At 48.9% G+C, this 26022-nt stretch overlaps 3 protein-coding genes and 1 long non-coding RNA gene across 11 annotated transcripts in view; 3 read left to right on the forward strand and 1 right to left on the reverse strand.

The window, feature by feature from the left end:
• NAA60 (N-alpha-acetyltransferase 60, NatF catalytic subunit) overlaps positions 1-4869 on the forward strand; it is a 38575-nt gene extending 33706 nt beyond the window's left edge. For all 3 annotated transcript variants that reach the window (XM_060031625.2, XM_060031624.2, XM_060031623.2), the window contains exons 3-6: positions 682-811; positions 1888-1984; positions 3239-3473; positions 4572-4869. In XM_060031625.2, the coding sequence (XP_059887608.1) occupies positions 682-811; positions 1888-1984; positions 3239-3473; positions 4572-4728 (619 nt within the window). In that variant the 3' untranslated portion in view covers positions 4729-4869. The remainder of the gene's footprint in view (positions 1-681; positions 812-1887; positions 1985-3238; positions 3474-4571) is intronic.
• A 4059-nt stretch (positions 4870-8928) lies between these two features.
• On the reverse strand, positions 8929-10570 carry C15H16orf90 (chromosome 15 C16orf90 homolog). Its single transcript, XM_060031633.1, is given in 4 exon segments — positions 8929-9105; positions 9107-9217; positions 9594-9924; positions 10363-10570. Coding segments are annotated over 4 exon segments (558 nt in total). The 5' UTR covers positions 10409-10570; the 3' UTR covers positions 8929-9035.
• On the forward strand, positions 9558-16670 carry LOC132437959 (uncharacterized). Its single transcript, XR_009522125.1, has 2 exons — positions 9558-9660; positions 11019-16670. It is a non-coding gene; the product is annotated as an uncharacterized lncRNA (long non-coding RNA).
• Positions 16671-20177: 3507 nt separating this feature from the next.
• The window catches only part of CLUAP1 (clusterin associated protein 1), a 42831-nt gene continuing 36986 nt past the window's right edge, over positions 20178-26022 (forward strand). For 2 of the 6 annotated variants that reach the window (XM_060031626.1, XM_060031628.1), the window contains exons 1-3: positions 20178-20628; positions 22988-23099; positions 23992-24076. In XM_060031626.1, coding sequence (XP_059887609.1) covers positions 20607-20628; positions 22988-23099; positions 23992-24076 — 219 coding nt within the window. In that variant the 5' untranslated portion in view covers positions 20178-20606. Of the gene's footprint in view, positions 20629-20666; positions 21052-22987; positions 23100-23991; positions 24077-26022 lie in introns of those variants that run through there. The other 4 variants (XM_060031630.1, XM_060031631.1, XM_060031627.1 and 1 more) reach the window with 3 other exon arrangements.

The raw sequence follows: 26022 nt of genomic DNA on the forward strand, positions 1-26022 counted from the left end.
TGTGTCGCCAGGAGGGTCTGAGACCCTCCTCCAGCTCTTGGTCTCATGAAAGGCATCCTGGGCTAACCCGCTGTGTCCGTTAGGAAACAAACCCAGACACCCTCCTGACCGAGCCTCCTTGGCTGTGGCTGAGTCTGCCTTTTCATCACTGCATCACTGTTCTTTTCCCTGCTCCCCTCGGACGGCACTTGGTGAGCAGCCCCAGTGACCCTGGATACACCTTGCCCTTGAGGCCCAGTCCCTGAAACTCAAATGCCACTCTGCAGCAAACCTGGCTCTCCCCACACCACTTCCCCCAGTCTTGAAAAAGTCTCACAGAATTCTTGGAAATCACCCAAGTGTCCACGGGCTGCGGGGGTCATCAATCTTAACTCATCCACCTGACCCCCCAGGCACTGCTCTCGAGGAGACAGCATCATCAGAGCTTTTCCCCTCTTGTCTCTGTGTCTTGTAATATCGTTTTCCTATCAAATTTCCAGTCCTGTCTGGACAGATAACCGCTTTCAGAAGATGATACTCTGAGAGTGATACACTTCGGTGGAGACTGAGCGATGGGCAGACCCCTCGTCAACCCTGAGTGGTGGACAGAGCAGCCTAGGGTCCCCTGTGGTTCAACTCTCTGAAGCACGATGGGGGTTGGACTTGACCTGGCCAGTTCATCTGAGTTTGTCTCCTCTTCAGGTACCCAGACTCATGGTATCGTGATATCACCTCCAACAAGAAGTTCTTTTCCCTTGCCGCAACCTACAGGGGCGCCATCGTGGGAATGATCGTAGCTGAAATAAAAAGTAGGACCAAGATACACAAGGAGGTGAGTGTATGCGGCAATGACTTGGCAGTCGGTGCCTCTGGACAGGACTGTGGGGCCTTGTGACACAGTCACGCTGCCTGCTCTGGCCCTTTCTCTTGGGAGCCCAGACAGCGTGTGAGATTCGTACCTGGTTGGTTTCTTTCTGTGTGTTCGTGACACAGTCGTATATGCATTAAGTAACACGACCACAGGCTTCACAATGACAGCCGTTTTGAAGTAGGGAGGCGGGTAAACGGTACACTGGCCTTTCTGCGGGCTTCGAGTCACAAGAGCAGGAAGGATGCTTACCTCCCTGAGACCGATGACAAGCCCACCTGTGTCCAGGCTAACTGTGGTGTGGAGGGTGGGGCGGGGATTGGGGAGCCGACCCACTCCCAGCACGTGGGAGCCACTCAGTGAGCAGTGGACGGGACACAAAGACCAAGTCACCAAGTGTCCTTTTCATTGGGTAGAGAAAACCATACACATGGCAGATCCTTCTAGTTCTTTGTGAGGTAGAAGAAATAAGAACCGTGTGCTGGTCGGATTCATGACACTCCCGGTCCAAAATTGCATCTCCGGAACCAAGAGACCCATGTGGGGCGGTGTGTCACTTGGCCTGGCCCTGGCAGCGGAGAGTGGTGGAGGGAACCACTGTCCACCCTACCCCCCGCCTCCCCCTTTACTGTGAGATCACCTGGGGCTGTGTAGGATCCCTAGTTAAAACATTCACACTCTTTTGGGCTGTCTTGTCTCTTGGCGGGTGGACTGTCACGTGCTGAGGGCCCGCTGAGCGGTTCCTTCTTCCCGCTATGACTTCACTCGTCTGGCATCCCTGACCCTCCTTGTCTGGTCTACCACCCACCCCAAGAGAAGCGATTTTTTTGTGTGCTCTTACATCTGCAGTTTCTCGCAGAAGGGCCCACACCCTCTTGTTTCCATGGGGGTGGAGGTGACCCTCTATTGTCTTCTGTTCTGTTCCCTCTGCCCCAGTGTCCCCCCAGGTGTCATGGCTGGGATGTTGGCAAGTGAGCTGTGTCCTACAGTGGGACCGGGGCCTCCACTGCTGACGCGACTGTTTCTGACTTTCTCTTTAGGATGGAGATATTCTAGCCTCCAGCTTCTCTGTTGACACGCAGGTTGCGTACATCCTAAGCCTGGGAGTAGTGAAGGAATTCAGAAAGCACGGCATAGGTAAGAGTGGCAGAGCTCATAAACCACCACCACCAACTCGCCCCCCCCCCCGCCCCGTTCTGACGATTGTCTCTCATAAATACCCCTCAGTCTCTTCCTCCATCCCTGTCCCTCTGTCTGGGGCCAGACCTTCATCCTTCTCCCCTTCCAACAAGACCCATGGCCCCACCCACTCCCTTGGCCTTCAGCCTGTCCTCTTTCCATACAACACCAGGTCTTTCTGCCGTGGCCTCCTTCCCAAATCTGACAAGATCAGATAAATAACCGCTCCCGAATGTCCTCATTTGGGAATGGGCACCCCTTATCGTGCCTCTCACCACACACACAGCTTATGTCTGATCCCAAGATATATATTTTTTTAATATCTTTATTGGAGTATGATTGCTTTACAATGTTGTGTTAATTTCTATCATACAACAAAGTGAATCAGCTGTAAGTATGCATATATCCCCATATCCCCTCCTTCTTGGTCTCCCTCCTGTCCTCCCTATCCCACCCCTCTAGGTGGTCACAAAGCATCGAGCTGATCTCCCTGTGCTATGCAGCAGCTTCCCACTAGCCATCCATTTTACATTTGGTAGTGTATATATGTCAGTGCTACTCTCTCACTTCGTCCCAGCTTCCCCTTCCCCGCTGTGTCCTCAAGTCCATTCTCTACGTCTGTGTCTTTATTCCTGCCCTGCCACTAGGTTCATCAGTACCGTTTTCCTAGATTCCATATATGTGCTTTAACATATACGGTATTCTTTTTTCTCTTTCTGACTTACTTCACTCTGTGTGACAGAGACCCAAGGTATTCTTGATTAAGAGTAGAAAACATAATTGAAAAATAGTGCTAGCCACCATTTATCGGGTGCCCGCCACACCTGGGGTGCCGGGCTGCCCGCATGACTCCAAATTCCCATCCCACTCAGCCACACAGCCAGTGAGTGGCAGAGTCTTCATTTGTGTCTGTTCCACATTTTCCTGGGCTCAGGTTTACACTTCATTGTCTAAAAAGATCAGTGAGTCTCTGTTGTGGGTTCAGCCCCTGGGAGGGAACTAGCAGGCTGGCATCCGCGGTTCCAGATGCCTCAGGGCCTCAGGTGACAAGCCCCATCGAGCCATGAGATGTTAGGGACTTCCATAGTGGTTGGTTATGGGAGGTCGGTCTTCAGTCCAAAAGCAGAGAGATCTGTAGAGACCTCTGCAAAGATGACTTCCTTGTCTGCCTCACGCTTCCTTCCCACTTGCCCTGCACCTCTTCCTCCGCAGGTTCCCTATTACTTGAGAGTTTAAAAGATCACATATCAACCACCGCCCAGGACCACTGCAAAGCCATCTACCTGCACGTCCTCACTACCAACAATACGGCTATAAACTTCTACGAAAACAGAGACTTCAAGCAGCATCACTATCTCCCCTATTACTATTCCATCCGAGGGGTCCTCAAAGATGGCTTCACCTATGTCCTCTACATCAACGGTGGCCACCCTCCCTGGACCATCCTATATCCTTTCTCTTTCGGGGGTGAGGTATTGTGGCTTCCTAGCAGGGCCCGTGTGCCAGCTGGAGCTGTGGTTGCCTTCACGTGGCATCCACAAGGCCAAGCTCATGGGACCAGATATTGTTGTGGGCAGGTCTGGCTGGCACATCTTGGGAAATGACAGCCTGGGTGTGGACATTGGGAAAGCAGGCCAGCTCTGGCACTCGGCGCTCGCTGGACGTTAGACTGGTGTGAGGGGAGGGTGTTCAGCCTCCTGGACTAAGATCCATCCATCCATCAAGTATCGAATGAGAGCCTCCTGTTCCCCCAGGTGCGTGGGGGATACAACAGTGAACGAAACAGCCAGAAGCCCCGGCTCTCATGGGGCTGTGTGCTGGTGGGGGAGAAGACAAGCAAGTGAGGTGAAACGAACTGTTTGCTGTTTTTGAACACTTGGGTTCAAACCTTCTTTGCTGGGTGCGTGACCCAGAGGTGTGTCCCTGCCCTGCTCCCTCCTCTTTAACTCTCTCTGGCCCTTGACAGGTTCGGTGGAGGCCAGGAGACTTCCTGATAGTCATAGGGTGTGAACCCCAAAATACTGTGTGTATGTGAGAGAGAGAAGTTAAATTAATGAGTCCAGGATTTATCCATTTCACAGGGAAATAAACAAGAAAGACAAGGGCGGCCCAAAAGCCTGCAGGCCTAGCTCCTGTGAAGATCGGTCTCTGTGGGTGTCCACGGGGTCAGGACTGCTGACCCCTCCTCATCACAGGGACAGGGCCCTGCCAGTCTGAGGACTGAGCGTAGGGGAGCACTAGGAACACTTGCTCTTCCAGACCCCTCCCCCAGCACCCAGTCCTGTCCAGCCTTAGTCTGGGTGTCCAGGTGCCTGGGGCCTCACCCAGAAGGTCCCTTGTACCCAGGCTGTGCCCTGCATTATTTTGTGCAGCAGAGCCCCCTCCATCTGATGAGGCTTTCCAGCCCTGCAGAGGCTGAGCAGGCTCTTGGCCTCCTGCAAGAGTGGCATGCTGTCTGCATGCGGCCCCCATGGTCACCGTGCTGACAGTGCCGCCCTGGGGCAGTTGGGCAGGCAAGTCGGAATCTTCCTTAACAGAGCTGCACGGACTACATCCAGCACCTGGGCTCTGCGCTAGCAAACCTGAGCCCCTGTTCCATCCCGCACAGGATCTACCGCCAGGCCCACAACCTGCTCTGCAGCTTCCTGCCATGGTCAAGCATCTCCACCAAGGGCGGCATCGAGTACAGCCGGACCATGTGACGCCAGCCGGGCAGTCTCTGCCAGGCCCCACCCCTCGGCACCCTGTGGAAACCACCTTCCCGGCCATCTGACTTCTGCTGTCCTCTGCAGAGGAGCCGGTGGGCACCTGCCGGGCCCGTCGGCCTGCCCCACCTGCAGGCCCGGTGCTACGTGGGCTTGGGAGAAGAGAGTCAAGGGGCGTGCCCGGTCTCCCCCAGGTACACCAGAGCAGGGGGTGCAGAAAGGGGAGCAGAGCCCAGTGGGCTGATGGTTGGGGAAATGGAGGCGGTGCTTTCAGCAATGAAAACAGGAGGCCCTGGATGGGCATCTGCTGCTCAGGGTGCTGGGAAGCATGGCCAGGGGCCGAGATAGTTCCCGAACGTCTCTCAGAAACTTCAGGAGGGAAAGCAGAGCTCTTGACCTGGCCAGAGCTTGGCCTGAACTACCTGAACTACTGAACTACTTTTTAAAAAATAATGCATTCACATGGTTCAAAAATTGAAAAGTTACCAAAAGATCAAGCCCCTTCTACTCCTGTCCCCAGACACTCAGCTTCCCCTTCCCAGGGGTTATCAGTGCCGCTGTGTCCCTGGTGGTGCTTCACTGTAGATGGCAGCTTTAACAGCAGCGGCCTTGCCCTGTGGTGGGCACCTAGATGAGAGCTCTGCTTAGACACGGCCGCTTCTGAGCACTGTGGGGAGCTGGTCTTCCAGACCTCAGGGAATGGCAGAGCTGGAAGGCGTCATGGGGACTCCAAGGTCTACCCCTTGTGCATGGACACGGCCCAGAGCGGATTGTGATGTGGGCCAAGCCCAGGCGGCAGGGCTCCGTGGCCTCCTGGGCTGGCACCCCCGTCAGTACTGTGGTTTGTGCTGGGACCGAGGAGAGCCAGTGGTCACTGGAAGGGACTCTGGATGTGGAGGAGGGCTCACACTTCAGGAGCGCCAGGGACCCAGCTTTGGGCTCCTAGGCCGGGACCCTGGGGAGGGGAGGGAAGCAGAGCGTTTCTGCTGAAGCCTTCACCCCTGCTCCCCTCTTGTCTATCCCACAGGCTCCTCCAGCCCTCCTTCCCAATCTGGAAACCTTCACTTCTGCTGAGCCCTGGCCGGGCCCCCGCACGTGCTCCAGCCCCACGGGCACCTAGGGGTGGCAGCGTTCACTGTGGTCTGTTTCTTCTGCTGTCCTGGGAGCAAGGGCATGGGAAAGGGCTTCCTTCCCCATGCCCCTCACCGGCCTCTTCCCCTCTGCTGTGTGATCCTTCCAGATCCTTCCTGCAAAGTCGGAATAAACTTCTGGGAGGGAGGAACCCAAGTGTTACGGACAGACTTGACCCTAAAGACACAGGAGCCTCTGAACAATGAGGGGTCGAAATAACGGGAAGGCCAGCCCCTGGTCCAGAACCAGCACCCAGAAGCCCGGAGGGGCGGGGAGCAGCTCCGGTCTCTCCACCCAGGGCTGACACTTGCTGGGCACAGCTGGGGAGGCTTCTCACCCACACACTGAGCTCTGTGGCTTCGCTCCCCACATGTGCGGGCGGATAACGAGACAGGTGCCCACATTCCCCACTAGGAGGCTGAGTCCTCCCGCGGCCTCTTCTCATGGGCTGCTTCATTCTGTCCCGAGCGATTGGAACCACCTGTCAGATGGTGGCTGTGCCATTCAGCTGAGCTGCCGCAGGGAGCCGGGCTGAGGACAGGCACCACTGAGGGCCTGGGGGTCCTCTCCCCGCAACCCCCCAGCCCCATGAGCAGCAGCTCTGAGGCCTGGCCAGGTGCAGACAGGACAAAGCTGAGCACCGCAATGACCAAGTGAGACCCGGCCTTTGGGGCTGGGGACAGTACGTGCCTTGTGGTCCCTCCACCTCTGGGGCAGAGACAGTGCCTGGAAGTGTGCGCGTGGACGGCACGTGCTCCTGGCACCCCTTCTGCCAGGGCCCCTAGAGCTGCTTGCTGCCTGGCCTGCCCCTCCGGAGCAGAGGGGATGGCACAGAGTCTCACGCCGGACGAGAGCAGGAGACGGGAAACCCTAGGTGGGGGCTCCGTGACCGTGTCCTTCCCTCCCTCAGAACTTCCTGGCCCAGGGCTCCTGCGGCCTCACCAGTGGATCCTGGGCAGGAAGGGCACTCCATCTCCCCCCACTCCCCACCTCCATGCTGACATTGGTTTCATGCTGAGGCCCAGCTGGGTGTCCTCTCTAATCTGAATCAACGATGATCATGTGATTTTTATTTCTGCCCCTCAGGGTAAGGGAAGAGTCTTCCAGAAGGTTCTACTTTGTACATTCGTAATTGAGCTCAGAGGCTTTGCCCTGCCCTTCCCTCCCCCACCTCCTTATCACTGCAGTGTCCAGCCCAGTGTTGAACAGATTATAATGTTTTGTCTTACTACAAACAAATAAATAGACTTTAATTGGTCACATCCTGTCTTTGCAGGCCCTGCGCCTGTGGACCTGCGCCTGTGGACCTGCCCCGTGGCTGAGGGCGGCCCAGGAGCTGCTTGTCCCCTGGCAAGTCCCAAGGATGGCTTCCAGCTCAAAGGGCGATTGTTTTTTACGATCATAATTGTACCTTGCCCTGCCAAGGAATACAGCCCTGGAAGAGGTTCTAGAGCTGGTGAAAGTGCAGTGGTCAGGCAGGGGCCCTGCCCAGGGCACCCCACCGCAGGAGCCTTAGTCAGGGGGTGGGGGGGGGCAGCAGGTCCCAGCCCCTGGCTGGGCCAAGAGGGGGACCAGGTCCTTCTACCAACTTCTTGGAGCCTCTGGCCACCCTGGGGGCAGGAGGTCGTGCCTGTCACCCTCTTAGACAAATGACTGGTTGAGGGGCTGGGAGTTGCTCAAGAGCCACACAGCTGTGAACGGTGGGCTTGAGACCCCAGCCCAGGTGTGGACCCCTCCAAAGCGTGGGTGCGCTGCTCCCTGAGGGCTGGGCCTCCCCCTGATGGCCCTTCCTATGGGACAGGGCCTGAGGCTGGTGGCCCGGACTAGGAGCTGCCACCACCCAGGGCCGCATGCACACGTACAACAACCTGAAAAGCACCCAGGGACCAAGGTCTCCAGAATCTGCTGTACCAGGGTACAGGGGAAGGGCAGGGACCTGAGGGAGCTTTCCCCCATGTCTGGAAGGAGCCCAGCTGTCCTGCTGTCCAGAATGCCCTTGACACCATCATGTGTGGTCTGACAGAAGCCTGTGAGACGAGTAGGTCAGCCCTTGCCTGACCCAGGCTGCCAGGACAGGAATCAGCCAAATGGTGAGGGTCACTGAGGCAAACCCAGGTTCTCCCATCTGTCCCCACAGGCTGAGGCCCAGTGATGTAGAGCAGGGGGTCTCAGCCCAAGAGATTCTGCCCCCCAGGGGACCTCAGACTCTCCAGAGATGTTTTTCGTTGCCACACTGGGCGGAGGGCACTACTGGAATCTAGTGAGTGGAGGCCAGGGTCGCTGCTGAACATCCTGCAACTCACAGAACAGCCCTCGAAACAAAGAATGGCATAGCCCCAAATGTCAACAGGGCTGAGGTTAAGACCTCCTGATACAGAGGAGCCCATGCCTGGGTGCCTGGAGTCTAGCCCAGCTGGGAGAAGGGCTGTGCCCATTCTGCCTGGAGGGTCAGGGCAGCCAGGGGTCCCCAGGGAGGGTGAACTCAACCAAGGCCTCAATGAGGGGCGGCATGGGGTCAGAGCCAATGTCTGCCCAGGTTGGGAACTTGCTCTCCTCCCGACACCCTCCCTAAACTTGGCCTAACTTTCTCTGTCCTCTGCCCTCTCCACCCAGAACACCAAGCCCTGCTCTTAGGCCTGCTGAGACCCTGCCCACCCAGGAAGCCTGCCCAGAGTCCCACCCAGAGGAGGATGGCTCCCTCCTCAACTAAGGGTGGGAGCACCTCGGATTCCCCCAGGATCGACATGGAACTCTGCTCTCAGAACACAGGTGCCGAGGGACCATTTCTGTGGCTGAATTGGCCTGATGACAGACAGACCCAGGGACAGAAGGTGCAGGCCTTGGCTTTTATTGAGATTAGACCTGTAGGCTCCCCGGCCTCTCAGGAGCCCAACTCTCCACTCCGCCCAGCCTCCCAGGTACAAGTGGCCGACTTGAGTTGCAGCAGGCTGCAAGGGTACGCCCAGGCTTCTTTCTGTCCCTCCCGCAGGACCTCCTCATCCTTCCACCCTCGAGCTTTCCCAAGGCTGGCCTAGGCTCTAGTGCTGGGCATCTCGGTGTGGGGATGCTACTGGTGGGGGCTGAGCCCTTCCGCCTGGACCTGTGTCCTCCTCCTGGGCCATCCTTTCCCCTCCTGTCCTGAGCTGGAAGAACCAGCCCTGGCACTTGGATCCCTATGGCCTCTCCAGAGCCCCAGAGTGAGTCCTCTTGCTCAAGGGACATGTGGATTCCTCTGAGGCCCACCCAGGATCTCTTAGGCCTGAGCCCCAAGCCTTCAGGGGCACCGGGCTGGGAGGGGGCACCCTTGGCTGGGTCCATGCTGGAACTGGAAGCTGAGGAAAGCGGGGGTAGAGGAGTCACTTGGAGGGACCTCGGGGAGGCTGCCAGCCCATCCTATGACCCCTGTGAACCTGGCATCCTTCAAAACCAGAGGAAAGGGGGCAGTTCTCCTTAAAACCTGGGAGGGGAGGAGGAAGAGGGAAACACGTTTCAAACTGAAAGGACCCTTCTCTAACATGAACCCCTCATTTTACAAATGGGGAAACAGACCTGGCCAGCGGGGGAGAGCAGTCCAAGGTCCCTCATCAAATGTAGAGCTGGGACAGGTACCCAGGAGGATTGGGAGTGGAGAGGGGCCACCTGGGTCCATCTGAGTGCCCAGCCCAACCCTGCCCGGGGTCTTCCCCTCCTGTCCTCAGCCCTGCATCACCTGGACAGGTGCTCACCTGTATTTCCCAGGCTGTCGAGCTTCCAGAAGGGCTGAGTGGTGACTGTTACCTGGTCCCAGAGCCCCCTGTGGTAAGTCCAGGGGCCAGACTGTGCCCTCGGGTTGTGGGAGGCAGCCCCCAGCCATGAGCTGGCTCAGCCAATGGCTTTCACACTGGCCGGCAGAATGCATGTGGCCTGGCAGGTAGAGAGCCAGGCCCCGGAGGTGGTGCAAGTTCTTGGGCTTGCTTCCCTGGGCACTGGGGCACTGCTGCTGCTGGGCCCCCAGCCCCCCCACATAGATATTGGGTGGCATGTTGGGGTGACTGGTGCGTCCTCGGGCCCAGCTCACTGCATCTGTGGAGGGGAGAGCAGGAGATTGGTGGCTGGTGGGCCACAGCGGCCGTGAGGGGACAGTGTAGTCACATGCTTATGTGATGGGCTCCACCCCTGGCCTGCGGAGCCTCAGCTTACCTGTCTGTCAGATGGGCTCCGCCCCCTGTCTCCCACCTCCCTCACCCAACAAAGCACTCCTTCTCCCTCCCAACCAACAGGGAGGGCTGAGAAGCCTGAGTCTTGGCACCAAGATCTCTTTCAGGACTGCAGGCTCTTTCTGTCACCCCTTTTTGCCCCCTACCCTAGAGAGAGCATTCTGGTGCCCAGGGTCACATGGCCTGGACTGGTGGCCATTCCCCTCTCCCAAGATTGCATGTCCCTGAGGCCACCCTGGTGGCTTTGGGCCCAGGTCAGGACAGGAGGGCATCTCTCCTGCCACTCCTCCCCACAGCCTGGCACCTTCTCTTATGTGCAGCTGAGAGAACGCACAGACCAAGGCTTCCATGGAGGGCCAGCCAGGTGGGGGAGGGGCAGCCGGGTCTCCTGTGCAGCAGGACTGTGCTCTCCCCTGCCTAGGGGATGGATCTGCAGGTCTCCCTTGGCAACCAGCTCTGTGATGTCACAGGGAAGACTTCCGGTTTCCCAGATCCCTGAGTTTGGGAGAGGATGATGCTCAAGGGCAGGGGCAGGGTGGGAGGAGGACAAGGGAAGGGGGAAGAACCTTAGGGGAGGTCCCTGGTCGCTCTGGCTTGGGACAGGCCTGCCAAACATTCAGCTCTTGCAGGCTGAGGAGTCACTCCCAGGGGTGACTGCTTGGGATATCAGTTTCCTAATCCATGGATGGAAAATGAAGGTTTAGGGATGCAGACTTGGTGAGATCTGGGTCAGTGCTTTGAGCATGCTGAGAAGGTGGTATTGGGTGACTGGATAGGTCCCTTAATTTTTCTGTCCATTTTCCCATAAGTAGATGATGGGGTACTGTGGGATCATACCAAGTGTAAGGAAGGCTTTGGAGGAACTGGAACTCTCATATGTTGCTGGGGGAATGTAAAATGGTACCACCAATTTGGGAAACAGTTTCTTAAAAAGTTAAACCTTCAATTCTCTATTCACAGATGACATGATCTTATACAGAGAAAAAAATTAATTCACACTAAAAAAAACTATTTGAGCTAATAAAACTATCGGAGCTAATAAGATTCAGCAACGTCTCAGGATACAAGATCAACATGCAAAATTAACTGTATTTCTATACAGTAGCAAAGAGCAAAAAAAATAAAACAGGAATAAAATTAACCTTGGAGGTACAAGACAACACTGAAAACTAGAAAACATTGCTGGGAAAAAAAACTTAAATAAATGGAAAAAGATCCTGTTCATGGTTTGAAGACTTAATATTGTTAAGACAACAGTCCTTCCCAAAGTGATCTATAGATTCAAGGCAATTCTTATCAAAATCTCAATGGCCTTGTAGGCAGAAACAGGAAAACTGATCCTAAAATTCATGTGGAATTACAAGGGAGCCCAAAAGCCAAAAACAATCTTAAAAAGTTTGAAGACTCAAGATTTCCGATTTCAAAACTTATTGCAAAGAATGCTACAGTAACCATAACTGTGGAACTGGTATAAGGCTAGACATCCAGACTAATGGAATAGAATAGAGAGCCCAGAATAATTTCATACATCTCTGGACAATTTATTTTCAACAGATCGCCAAGACTATTCCATAGGGAAAATAATAGTCTCTTCAACAAATGGTGCTGGGACAACTAGATGTTCAAAAGATACAAATGAAGAATGAAGCTGGACCCCTGCCTCACACCATATACAAAAATTAACTCAAAGAAAACTCTTTGAAGAAATCCTCATCACCATGGATTTGATAATGGATTCTTAGATATGACAACAAAAGCACAAGCAACAAAAGAAAAAATAGGTAAATTGGACTTCATAAAAGTTGAAAACTTTTGTGTTGCAAAAGACAATGTCAAGAAGTGAAAAGACAGCCTACAGAATGAGAGAAAACATTTGCAAATCATATATCTGTTTAGAGTGTAGTATCTAGAACACATAAAGAGCTCTTACAAGTCAACAACAAAAAGACAAACAACCCAATTTAAAAATGGGTGAAGAACTTGAATAGATATTTCCCCAGAGAAGATATACAAAGAGTCAACAAGCACATGAAAACATGTTCAATGTATTTAGTCATTAGAGAAATGCAAATTTAAACCATAGTGAGGGACTTCCCTGGTGGCGCAGTGGTTAAGAATCTGCCTGCCAATGCAGGGGACACAGGTTCGAGCCCTCGTCCAGGAGGATCCCACATGCCGTGGAGCAACTAGGCCTGTGTGCCACAACTACTGAGCCTGCACTCTGGAGCCCGCGAACCACAACTGCTGAGCCCAAGTGCAACAACTACTGAGGCCCACCCGCCTAGAGCCTGTGCTGCGTGACAAAGATAAGCCACTGTAATGAGGGGCCCATGCACTACAGCAAAGAGCAGCCCCCACTCGCCACAACTAGAGAAAGCCTGTGTGTAGCAACGAAGACCCAATGCAGCCAAAAATAAATATTTTTAAAAATTATAAAAAGTAAACCACAGTGAGACACTACTTCTCACACATGAGGCTGGCTATAATTTAAAAAACCAACCAAACAAACAAACAACCCCCCAGAAGATAAGTGTTAATGAGGATGTAGAGAAATTGAAACCTGCTTATACTGCTGGTGGGAATGGAAAATGGTACAGCCACTAGGGAGAACAGCTTGGCAGTTCCTCAACAAGTTAAACATAGAACTACCATATGACCTAGCAATTTCACTCCTAGGTATATACCCAAAAGAGTTGAAAACAGGGCTTCCCTGGTGGCGCAGTGGTTGAGAGTCTGCCTGCCGATGCAGGGTACGTGGGTTCGTGCCCCGGTGCAGGAAGATCCCACATGCCGTGGAGCGGCTAGGCCCGTGAGCCATGGCCGCTGAGCCTGCATGTCTGGAGCCTGTGGTCCACAACGGGAGAGGCCACAACAGTGAGAGGCCCGCGTACCGCAAAAAAAAAAAAAAAAAAAAAAAGTTGAAAACGGGTATTTAAATAAATACTTGTACACAAATATTTATAACAGCATTATTTATAGTAACCAAAGAGTAGAAACAACCCAGAAGTCCATCAGCTAATGGATGGATAAACAAATTGTAGTCTGTCCATACAGGGAAATATTATTCAGCTGTAAAAATAATGAAGTACTGATACACAGGGCAACATGGATGAACCTCAGAAACATAATGTTCCGTGGTAGAAGCCAGATGCAAAATGCCACATATTTTATGATTCTGTTTATACGAAATATGCAGAATGAATAAATCCAAAGTGACAGAAAGCAGGTTAGTGATTACCAGGGGTTATGGGGAAGGAGAAATGGGGAGAGACTGCTTAGTTGGTGTGACATTTCTTTTGGGGGTGATTAAAATATTTTGGAACTAAATAGAGATGGTGGTTGAACATTTCAAATGTATTTAATGCTACCGAATTGTACACTTATAAGGGCAAATTTTATGTTATGTATATTTTATCACAATAAAAATAAGTAAATGACCAGCACCACTTAAAACTATCAAGGTCATCAAAAACAAGGAAAGTTTGAGGAACTGTCACAGTCTGGAGAAACCTAAGAAGACATGATGACTAAATGTAATGCTGTGTCCTGAATCAAATCATAGAACAGGAAAAGGACAGTAGGTTAGAAATGAGGAAATCTGAACTTTAGTTAATAATAATGTATCAGTATTGGTTCATCAGGCAAATGCACCATACTAATGTAAGATGTTAACAATGGCGGGGGTGAGGGAGAGATGGAATATACGGGAACTCTGTACTATCTTTGAAACTCCTTTGGAAGTCTAAAACTGTTCTAAAAGCAAAAGTCCATTGAAGGGCTTCCCTGGTGGCACAGTGGTTAAGAATCTGCCTGCCAATGCAGGGGACACGGGTTCGAACCCTGGTCTGGGAAGATCCCACATGCTGCGGAGCTGCTAAGCCTGTGTGCCACAACTACTGAGCCTGCGCCCTAGAGCCCGCAAGCCACAACCACTAAAACCCACGCGCCTACGGCCTGTCCTCCGCAACAAGAGAAGCCACTGCAATGAGAAGCCAGCGCACCACAACAAAGAGTAGCCCCTACTCGCCGCAACTAGAGAAAACCCGCATGCCTCAACGAAGACCCAACGCAGCCAAAAATAAAATTCATTTATTTTTTAAAAAAATTATCGAAGGGCTTCCCTGGTGGCGCAGTGGTTGAGAGTCCGCCTGCCGATGCAGGGGACACGGGTTCGTGCCCTGGTCCAGGAGGATCCCACATGCCGCGGAGCGGCTGGGCCCGTGAGCCATGGCCGCTGAGCCTGCGCGTCCGGAGCCTGTGCTCCACAATGGGAGAGGCCACAACAGCGAGAGCCCTGCGTACAGCAAAAAAAAAAAAAAAAAAAAAAAATCATTGAAAAAGAAAAAAAGTTAAACATTAATTTGCCTTATGACTCTATGTCATTCATAGGTATTTATTCAAGAGAAAAGAAAGCATATGTGTCTTTATAAGGATTTCTACATGAATGTTCATACCAGCTTTATTTGTACTAGCCCCAAACTGGAAATGCCCAGAACAGGTGATGTGTAAATAAACTGTGGTGTATCCATACAATGGATATACAACTCAGCAGTAAAAAGGGATGAATTACTGATACAGGCTACAACCTGGATGAGTCTCAAAATAATTATGCCAAGTAAAAGATGCCAGACAAAAAGGAGAATATGTTGTGTCATCCCATTTATATAAAACCCGAGAAATACACCTGTGTACAGTGACAGAAAGCAGAGGAATGGTTGCCTGGGGTAGAGGGAGTGGCAGGAGGTAGACATTACAAAGGGGTGGGACACAGGAAAACAGGTGGCAGATGTGTTCTCTATCTTGATTGTGGGAATGGTTTCTTGTGTGTATACACTTGTCAAAGCTTATTAAATTGCACACTTTAAATATGTGCATTTTATCTTATGTTAAAAAGCTGTTAAAAAATGTAAAAACCGAGGGAGGAGGCTCGGTGCTCCCTCCATGCCCTGCCAGCTACAGTGGTTGTCAAGTGCTGTCTGCCCATCACAGCCTCCACTGTGTGTGTCAGGCATCACAACCTCCACTGTGACATTGAAGAATCTAAGTCCCCCAGAGGTTGAGTAACTTCCCAAGGTCACGAAGCTGACTGCTTTAGAGACTGCACTAGGTGCCCTATGCACACCAGTTTGCCCTAACTTACACCAGATCTGGTGGACTTCAGGCAGCCTGTTGTGTCAGCTCTGAACTGGGCATCACAGCCAGCACAGAGCATGGGAGGAGGGCAGGGGACGTGGCCTTTCCTGAAAGACCTTTCACTTCACTGGGGTGAGGCATTGTACTCCGACTCACTCATTCAGTCTCAACATGTATGTTCTGAGAGCCTGTGTAGTGCCAGATACTATTGTAGACTTGGGGAGAGAGTTGAGTAGGACAGAGAAGGTATCTGTTTCCACGGTGCATACATGTCCAGATCAGAGACACAGAAGAGAAGCAAGCGAGATGTTTCCAGGTCATACTACGAAGAAAATGAAAGAAGGTGATATGACAGGGAGGGGGCTGGGAAGGGTCTGCTTTGGTGCAGATGGTCCAAGAGGCCTCTTCACAAAGACCTGAAGAACTTGGGAAGAGCACTCCGGACAGAGCGAACTACTTGTGCAAAGGCCAGAAAGCAGGAAGAAGGTGGGTGTGTTCAACAGGAAGCCAGGGAGGGGAGATGGAGGGAAGGGAGCAGAGGAGGCACAGCAGGCGCAGCTCAGAGGGCTGAGTTTTCTTTGAACAGCGATGGGAAGCCATTGGATAGTTTTTTTTTTTAAGCTTTTTTGTTTTTAGTCATGCTTAGTGATATAATATTTTATTCTATTCTATTCGCCATGCCACGCGTCTTGTGGGATCTTAGTTCCCCGACTAGGGATAGAACCTGGCCCCCAGGTTCGACAGGGCAGTGAAAGCGCCCAGTCCTAACCACTGGACCCCCAGGGAATTCTCAAGAGATACAATTTTAGATGTGGTAAAATTAACCCTTTTTAGTGCACAGATCTATGAGTTTTGACAAACAGCTACTGTCATGTAATTACCACCACAATCAAGATATAGAACAGTTTCATCACCCCCAAAATTATTTTGCACCCAACTCTTCCTGGCAATCACTGATTTATGTCTCTATATTTTCATCTCATTCAGATTGTCACATAAATGGAATCGTACAGTATGAAGCCTTTTTTTAAAATAAATTTATTTTATTTATCATTTTTGGCTGCGTTGGGTCTTCGTTGCTGCGTGCAGGCTTTCTCTAGTTGCGGTGAGTGGGGGCTACTCTTCGTTGCGGTGTGCGGGCTTCTCATTGCGGTGGCTTCTCTTCTTGCGGAGCATGGGCTCTGGGCGCGCGGGCTTCAGTAGTTGTGGCTTGCGGTCTCTAGAGCGCAGGCTCAGTAGCTGTGGCGCACGGGCTTAAGTGCTCCGCGGCATGTGGAATCTTCCCGGACCAGGGCTAGAATCCATGTCCCCTGCATTGGCAGGCGGATTCTTAACCAGTGCACCACCAGGGAAGCCCTTTTTAAATATCTTTATTGGAGTGTAATTGCTTTACAATGTTGTGTTGGTTTCTGCTGTACAACAAAGTGAATGTATACATATATCGCCATATCCCCTCCCTCTTGAGCCTCCCTCCCACCCTCCCTATCCCAATCCTCTAGGTCGTCACAAAGCATCGAGCTGATCTCGCTGTGGCATGCAGCAGCTTCCCACTAGCCATCCGTTTTACATTTGGTAGTGTATATATGTCAGTGCTACTCTCTCACTTTGTTCTAGCTTCCCCTCCTCCCACTGTGTCCTCAAGTCCTTGTACGAAGCCTTTTGAGTCTGGCTTCTTCCAGTTAGCATAAGACATTGGAGATTCATCATTGTCCTTGCGTATTTTAGATCTTTGCTTTTTTAAAATTGCTGAGTGGTAATCCATTGTGTGAATGTACCACAATGTGTTTATCCATTGATAAGTTGAGGGGCACTTGAGTGGTTTCCAGTTTGGGGCAATTATAAAGCTGCTCTCAACATTTATGTATAAGTTTTATGTGAACATAAGTTTTTATTTCTCTTGGGCAGATACCTGGGAGAGAGACTTGCTGAGCTGTACGTTGTGTATGTTTAACTTTATTAAGAAACTACCAACTGTTTTTTCAAAGTGGATGTACCGTTTCATATTCTCACCAATAGTGTATGAAAGCCCAATTTGCTCCACATCCTTTCAAGTCCTTGGCACTGTCAGGGTTTTTGTGGTTTTTTGTTGTTTTAGCTATTCTAATAATTGTGTAGTGATATCTTGTGGTTTAATATGCATTTCTCTAATGACTAATAATCTTGAGCATCTTTTCCTTACTATTTGTAATGAAATAAAATTCATATTTTAAGGCAAGACAAGAAGATTTAAACATAAATTTTTTTCTGCCCATTTGGGCCTCCTCTCTCCCCTGTAGTGTGCATAGTGTATCTGCATTATGCATTAACCAGACCTCCCCAGCAGCAGAAATACCTGCTCAGCCATAAAGCTCAATTTTTCTTCTTCTGATGCCAGTTATATAACTCCTTAGAAAACATTCCTTTCTCAATCTTGTAAGGGGTCATGATGCAGATATCTTTGGTGAACTTTGTGTGCAATGCCAATATAACATTTCCCTTAAAGATAGCGATTGGTGCAGAACACACTGGGTCAGATGATCTGGGGAGATACTGGGCCACACCTAGTGGAAGTTCTTAGCTTAAATACCTACTTAGGACCTTATTAATGTTACTTGTATTCTGTCTATTTTGCAAGATTATAGTTTCTTGTATTACTGAATATGTGACTGAGCCTCTGATGAAAATGACTAGACTACTTGAAACAATTGATCAAATATACAGTTCTATAACATTGAAGATTTTTTTCTTTTTTTGGCCACACCATGTGGCTTGCAGGATCTTAGTTCCCTGACCAGGGACTGAATCCAGGCCCTTGGCAGTGAAAGCACAGAGTCCCAACCACCGGACCACTAGGGAAGTTCCAAGATTGATGATATTAATAGTGTAACTCTAGATACGGGAAGAAGCAGTAAGAGAGAAGCATTTCCTGGACCATAAAAGACTAGAAAGACAGGCAAGGTGGTCCAGAGGCTTTTGGCTACTGTTAACAGTCCAGTGATAGCACATTGCGTGGCCTATCAATGAAATCCTTGCTTGACCTGGGTATGAGCATTCCTAGAGCCGTGGGACAAACTGGTCATGAAATGCTTCCTAAACCGTGGTAGAAATTAAGATGGAAAAGGAGGAGATTGTAAAACAAAGAATGTTGCTCACCATCCAATTCTACAAGAATTGAGTCATTAGTCACTACAGTCACTGATTTACAACACACCCTGAAAGAAATTCAGGGCCAATATCAGGATGAGGCATTTTGTGCTCTGGGAAAACTGGCAGAACTAGCTCTCAGATATTTTCGGGAGAATATTTTATGAACTCAGTTTCTTGCATCTTCCCATACTTAGAAAAGCACTACAGGGCTTCCTGGTGGCGCAGTGGTTGAGAGTCCGCCTGCCAATGCAGGGGACACGGGTTCGTGCCCCGGTCTGGGAAGATCCCACATGCCGCGGAGTGGCTGGGCCCGTGAGCCATGGCCGCTGAGCCTGTGCGTGCGGAAACTGTGCTCCACAACGGGAGAGGCCACAACAGTGAGAGGCCCGCGTACCGCAAAAAAAAAAAAAGAGAAGCTCTACAACCATTAACTAAGATATCTGCTCCTCGTGAATAGCAGTAACCTTCTACCAAGATGTATGCTTGACTGCACCTACCCCTTAGTCAAAATCACTACATACTAGCCTCCCCCTTTCCTCTTTGGAACATCCTCAGAGCTTTCTGAAAGACTGTCTCCCTGATTATAATCCTCAGGCTGGCCCGAATAAACTATGCATTTCTTAGATTGACTATTGATTAATTTTTTTTGTTGACATTTGCCACATCTTCCCTTGTGAAGTATCTGTTTTAAGTTTTTTGTCTACTTTCTTGTCTTTAATTTTTTTGAAACAATTTTTGACTGGGCCGTGTGGCATGCAGGATCTTAGTTCCTGAACCAGGAATGGAACCCATACTGCCTGCAGTGGAAGCTTGGAGTCTTAACCACTGGACCACCAGGGAAGTTCCTTTTTCTACTTTCTAACTGGATGGGTTTTTTTACTGAGTTTTGAGAGTGTTATGTATTTTGGATAGAAGGCTTTTTATCAGATGTGTTTTGTGAATTTATTTTTCTAGACTCTGGATTATCTTTTCATGTTCTTAGTGTATTGAAGAGCAGTTTTAAATTTTGATGAGGTGCAATTTATCAAAAAACATTTTTAAAGAGGATGATACTTTTGGTATATCTAAGAACTCTTGTTTAACCCAGTCAGAAAGTTTTCCCCATAAGTTTTCTTCTGGAAAAGTTATATTCGGTTGGCCAAAAAGTTCATTCCGGTTTTTATGTGCGATATTAACGAACTTTTTGGCTAACCCAATAGTTTTTAGGTTTTACTCTTAGGCAAGGGTGGAGGTTCACTTACTTGCATTTCCAACTGTTCCAAAACCATTTGCTGAAAGATTATTCTTTCTCCACTAGAGGGCTTTACCATCTTTGTTCTAATGACCATGTATATGTGGGTCTATTTCGGGACTCTCTTTGAGGTCCCGTGCCTTTATGTGTCTGTTACTTCGCCAAAACCAGTGCAGGGGCGGAGGGCGTCCCGCGGGTGTAGTCCCTCGTCTTCGCCTACCCTTCTGGGCTCAGCTCACTTCGCCTCCCCAGCCCTTGCTGTCACCTATCCCCAACCGTGGCAGCCCAGTAGAGAAGACTCCCAAGTTAGATCACAGCTCATCTGGCCACATGTTGGGCGCGGTCCTCACCCCGGAGCTGCCCCCTCCCTCCACCAGGAGAAACTACAGCTCCAGCTGCCAGAGTTCACGGTTGCCAGGACAACCGCCGGCGCGCGAAGACCCGGGTCAGTTTCCGGCCTGTTGTGAAGATCGAGACGGCTGCGCACGCGCAGATGGCTGTCGGGCCTGCTCTCGCCGCCCCGCTGTCAGCGCCTGCCTGCGACTCGCAATCTGTGGCCTCAACTGCTTCACGCTGCAGGCGCTTCTTGCGGGTTTCGGACGCGGGCGCGGCCAGCCATTTTACACATGCCAGAGAGAAGTGTGCTGGGCACAGGACCCAGGCTGGAGACCCGGCTTCGTGATATTATGTACATTCTTTCTAGAGGAGTTTAGGAGGAAATGAGAAGTAGTACGTAGGGTGCCTCGCACAGCGTCAGGCACTTAGTAGGTCCTCAGGACATGTCAGCCAGTGCCAAACGTCTGCAAACTGTGTAAAGTGGGCCCGGCCGCCAGGCGGGGCGGGACCCCACGCCCCCTCCCTCAGCGTCGCGGGACGTCCCCTGCCGGCTGCCCTTTCTCTGGTGCGCATGGAGCATGCGCACACAGCCCAGCCTTTTCGCCTCCAGTCCTGTTTGGCCCCGGCTGCGCGCCGTAGAGGACTCCGTGCATTGCCATAGAAACCCATGAGTGCTGAGGGGCAAGCGGCGGAGACTCCGGGATCCTGAGGACCAGGGCGCCATGTCTTTCCGGGACCTCCGCAGTAAGGCAACCCTGACTCCTGTGACCTGCGGTCCTCCCGAGACTCGGGGCTCCGGCCCGCCGGGTTCCCTGTCTGAGCCCCGCTGAGGCTCTCGCGCTGGAGCCCCCTCCCGGGCCTCTGCGGCTCGGGGGCGCCCCTGGCCCGCCGCCCCCCAGGCTGAGCGCCCCAGCCCTGTCTCATAGCCCTTTCTGCGATGATGGGAGGTTGTGTATGTGTATGCGGCTAGTGCGGCTGAGGAACCGAAGCTTTAATTTTATTTAACTTTAATTGACTTATGGGTCTGTTCGCTACTGTATTGGAAAACGCAGAGACCGTTTTTGAGTTGGGTTAGCTTAGAGCTCCGGGAAACGAACAACAACCGAGGAGGGGGCTGGTGAATAATAATTGAGGCTTCCGTTTTTTCGAGTTTTTATGATCTGCCAGGTAGTTACTGTCTTATGTGTGTTCATCGTTTCATTCACTCCTCTGAACAACTGTGCACCTGTGTTTAGAGATGAGGAACTGGGCAGAGAGAGGTCAGGTCAGGGGACACAGGTGGTAAGAGCTGGCGCTGAAGTGTGAAATCAGGTTGTCTAACCTCCAAAGCTTGCATCTTTTCTAAAGGGGCTGGTGAGGAGAAGGGAATCCAAGTGCCTTTGCTAGGAGGGTGGGGTATAGGAAGAATGGGGAAAAGAGAATTAGTTACTACTACTTTGGGGGACACCTGTTACACACCAAACATTTTACATTCAGTATTTTATTTTAGTTCTCACTGTAACAGTAAGGTGGTTTGTATAAGTTTCTGGATGAAATACTTTGAGGCAGAGAGGTAAAGTAGTTTGCTTTAGGTCACACAGCTAGAACTGGGTGGAAACGAGGATCAAAAGGTAGGACTGTGTGAAGGAATCTCTTGCCTTTTATACGCTTTCATTTTCTGAATCTGAAGCAGTTCAGCCAACTGGCTCCACCTGCATAGGTGTAGCAGGTGATTGCCGATTTGGTGTGATCTGAGGGGCCTCTTTAAGGCCAATTTTCTAACAATTGCTGGTGCCTGAAATTTCCCCATTAAAGATTACTCCTTTCAGTTGTGAATTGCTCTTTTTTCTGTAATGGAAATATATAGGAAGAGGCATCACATTTTATTGATGCCTATTAGCACTGTTGTGTGAATCTGTGCCCTCTGGGAGTTGGAGGTTCTTGGTGACCTTGTGTTGTGGAGACAAGTTTCTCCTTCCTCATAGTTGAGGGAGGCCAGCCTTGTGCTAGGGGATGTTGAATGGAGTTGTGTTGGTTAAAGTGTACAAGAAGGGGATTTCTGAGCATTTTGACCTTAAATGAATGCTGTACATTATGCAATTCATGGTAAGATTTTTATTCAGATTGTCTCCATTTTAACAGTAATACTGTAGAATTAACAGAACTGCACTGCTACTTAGCGGCAAGAAGTGTTTAGGGCTTACTGTGTGATGGGAAGGCTGCTGCTTTATTTTCCATTGCTCTATTTAAATATCCCCCAAAACAGCAACAGAGGCCCTCTGCTTCTCTTTCCTCTGCTTATGCTTTCTCTTCTGTTGTCTTGTGAAATCCAGACTAATCTCCAAGGCCCAAGTAGCTTATTTGTGAATGTCATTGGGACATCTTGAATATCCACCTTCAAGAAGAGTGAAGACAGACATTATTTAGCCAGAAGCACACTGAATACAGGTCTTAGCACATCGTGGGAACTAAAAAGATGTTTTATTTCCAAGTCTTGCTTAAAGCTTAGTGACTGCAGCATCTGGTATCAACATGTATTAGTATTACTGTTTCTTAGTCTGTCTCATAATACATCTAAATATTGCTCAATAGTTCAATCATTTTCTTGAAGATTTCTCTAAATACAATGCAACTAATGTTTAAATTTTGTGTTATTAAGGTCCTATATGCTCAGTGGGAAAAAAAGTCAACTCAGAAATAACACAAAAAACACAGAAATAACACACAAAACTTCACCCTACCACCATCACACACACCCCCCCCCAAAAACCCACGGTTAAAATTTAAACCGTGACCAGGTAATTCTCATTTTGAGTGGTAAAGAGAAAGATATCCAAGAGATAAATGAGGTATCCAAGAGAGAAATTAAATTCACAGCCAATCCCTAAACCCCATTTCAATGTACAGTTTCCTCTTCTCCCATTGAATTTAAATACATGTTTTTCAGGAAGCAGATTAGGTATTTTAACTTTTATCCCTTTTTTTCTTTCCTTCTTAGAGAGTTGATAAATAGTCCATAAAAGTGTCAGTAGGTTGGGAGTAAGAAGAGAAAGCAAAGTGTCTGCATTCATAAGTCGTTGCTGTTTGACGAAGAACTGACTACATTGTGTTTTACCTTGAACAGACTTTACAGAGATGATGAGAGCCTTGGGATACCCTCGACATATTTCTATGGAAAATTTCCGCACACCAAATTTTGGACTTGTATCTGAAGTGCTTCTCTGGCTTGTGAAAAGGTTAGAACTGCACTTTACTGAGGTCTTAAGAATGTATATGAGATGTTATTCATTAGCTACCTAGAAACAGGATGCTTTTGTGTAGCAAAAGGAAAAGTTCAATAAAATTTGACAGACTTGGTTGTAACCTGTTAAAAATCAGTTGAGTTTAAAGAATGCTGTGGGAGAAGGGAGTGTACCAGGCAGCGGTAAAAGGAGAATGTTTCTCAGTAGGAAGCCGACACAGGGGTGCTGGTCCGCATTCTTCTTCATTCCCTCACCTTCATCAGGGAGTGACAGGACCTCCTCACACATTCTGCTGAGTACCTGGCTTGGAAATAATTTAGATTTCATTTTGTGTGAAAAATCTAATATGATTCAGGGTTGGCAAACTTTTTTGCTAAGGAGACAGTCAATATTTCAGGCATTGCAAGCTACATAAGATCTCTGTCATGTATTCTTCCTTATTTTTTTTATAACCTTTGAAAAATGTAAAAACCCTTTTTAGTTTGCGGGCTGTTCAGGAAGAGGCCAAGGGCTGCCGTCTGTTGACCCCGGTGTGTCATCAGTTACTCGAAGAAAGGAACTCCACTGGGTCAAGGGCAGGCAGCCAGAGTAATAGTTCTGATTATTTTAATGGAACTTTACAGTCTGAGATAGATTTAATTTTGTAAGCTGAGCCCCGAATTTGATTTTTGAAATTTGTTAAACGTATTTTTAGGTGAAGATTTGTTCTCTTGAATGTTTGATATTTTGTGTTGCTTCTGAAGCCTTTCTTACTCTTACTGCCTTAGCTGGGGACTCAGAGCTTCCTGTTACAGATCCACTGTCCTCTCAGTCGCTTTACCTTCTCTTTTGTGAACTTTATACTTAATTACCTTGTGTCTTCCCTCTCTCTCTCTCTCTGCAATAGGTATGAACCTCAGACTGACATCCCTTCTGATGTTGAGACTGAACAAGACCGAGTTTTCTTCATTAAGGCAATTGCCCAGTTCATGGTTGGTTCACAGTTTTTTGATGGAGTTGTAAAATTAAATACATTAGAAGGAGATGAAGCCTAGTTAGAGCTGCTTTCAGATTTCTTTTTTAAAAGTACTTTCTCCTTCTATTTTTTAAAAAATTAATTAATTACTTTTATCTTTGGCTGCGTTGGGTCTTTGTTGCTGCGCAGGCTTTCTCTAGTTGTGGCGAGCGGGGGCTACTGTTTGTTGCAGTGCGCAGGCTTCTCATCGCTGTAGCTTCTCTTGTTGCGGAACACAGGCTCTAGGTGCGCAGGCTTCAGTAGTTGTGGCACACGGGCTCAGTAGTTGTGGCTTGTGGGCTCTAGGGTGCAGGCTCAGTAGTTGTGGTACATGGGCTTAGTTGCTCCGTGGCATGTGGGATCTTCCCGGACCAGGGATCAAACCCATGTCCCCTGCATTGGTGGGTGGATTCTTAACCACTGGGCCACCAGGGAAGTTCCAGATTTCTAAACACACTCCATTACCAGATTTCTGTGGAGCCATTTTACCAACAAAGTTTTCTGGGTTTTTTGTTTTTAATTTATTATTTGTTAAGAAATTTAGAGTCCCATGCCCCAGCGGCCATTGGTCCCTACAGTCAGGCTGTGTTAGTTGCAGGACCATTTACGTTTCAGGACAGCTAGGCATGGACCCTGCAAATGGACAGCTTGTGCCAGGAGGGGTGGCAGAAGAGTCTAAACAGGCTCTTACAAACATGGGTGAAATTCTGAAAGCAGTAGGCTGTGAGTTCACGAATGTGATAAAAACAACTGTTTTGCTGGCTGACATACTGTCAATGACATCTACAGGCAATATTTCCAGAGTAGTTTTCCTGTGAGAGCTGCTTACCAGGTTGCTGCTTTGCCCAAAGGAGGCCGTGTTGAAATTGAAGCAGTAGCTGTTCCAGGACATCTTGTGACAGCATCACTTTAAGTGGGCCCAGGATTATTTAGTCTGGAATTTTAAAAATGTTTTAAAATTAACATCTTAATTTTTACAATCTTTGTTGCAAAGTGTAAGGTTGACTGAAATATCTGAAATTATTATGGAAATACCATATAATAAGGGGAATTGAACATAAATTGAAGATTAATGATGAATCTAGTTATTGACATTACAAATTATGCTTACATAACACTCGTATTACTGGACGTGGGAAAAGAGACATGCATTACATAGTTACTCAGATAAATAAAAGTAAAGGGAAGTAACATACAGGAAAGATGAGTTACTATTCCTGAGAAATAATAAAGAGCACACCTAATTAAACCCGATTAGTTTAATGATGTGAAATATTTATTTTTCATGTCATATATGATCCTGCTTTTACTTGAGTAAAATTAAAGTATTTAAGTATTCAAACCTAGTAGAGCTAAAGGAGAAGAAACTGGACCAAAATTTTATATAGATAATATTTTTCTAATGGAAATTAAATAGCATGCAGATTTTAAAAAAGAATTTTATTTACTTATTTTTGAATAGGTAATATATTTTATGGTTCAAAAATTTTTTTAAATCATGAAACAATATAGAGTAAAATGACTTTTATTCTGTTTGCCATCAGCCCAGTTCCATTTCCAGTGATCACTATTCTTAATATCTTTCAGAGTTTCTTTAGGCATAATTAAGCAAATAGACTGTATATTCCTTTTCCTTCCTCTTACACAAATGGTGGCATACTGCACACCACCGTTTAGAATCTTGTCTTCATATAACAGTACATTTTGGAGAACTTTTCAAATACACATAGAGTTTCTTTATCCTCTCTTACACCTGAGTAGTATTGCTTGCAAGTTTATACCATAACTTATGTAATTTATACAGGTAGGCATTTAGGTTGTTGGTAACTTTTGTTCTTAGAAGCAATGCTGTAACAAATAACCTATACACATCATTTTGTTTGTGAATATGTATATCCCTAGCGTAAGTTCTTAGGATTGGAA

The sequence above is a fragment of the Delphinus delphis genome, chromosome 15 (assembly GCF_949987515.2).
Source record: "Delphinus delphis chromosome 15, mDelDel1.2, whole genome shotgun sequence".
NCBI lineage: Eukaryota > Metazoa > Chordata > Mammalia > Artiodactyla > Delphinidae > Delphinus > Delphinus delphis.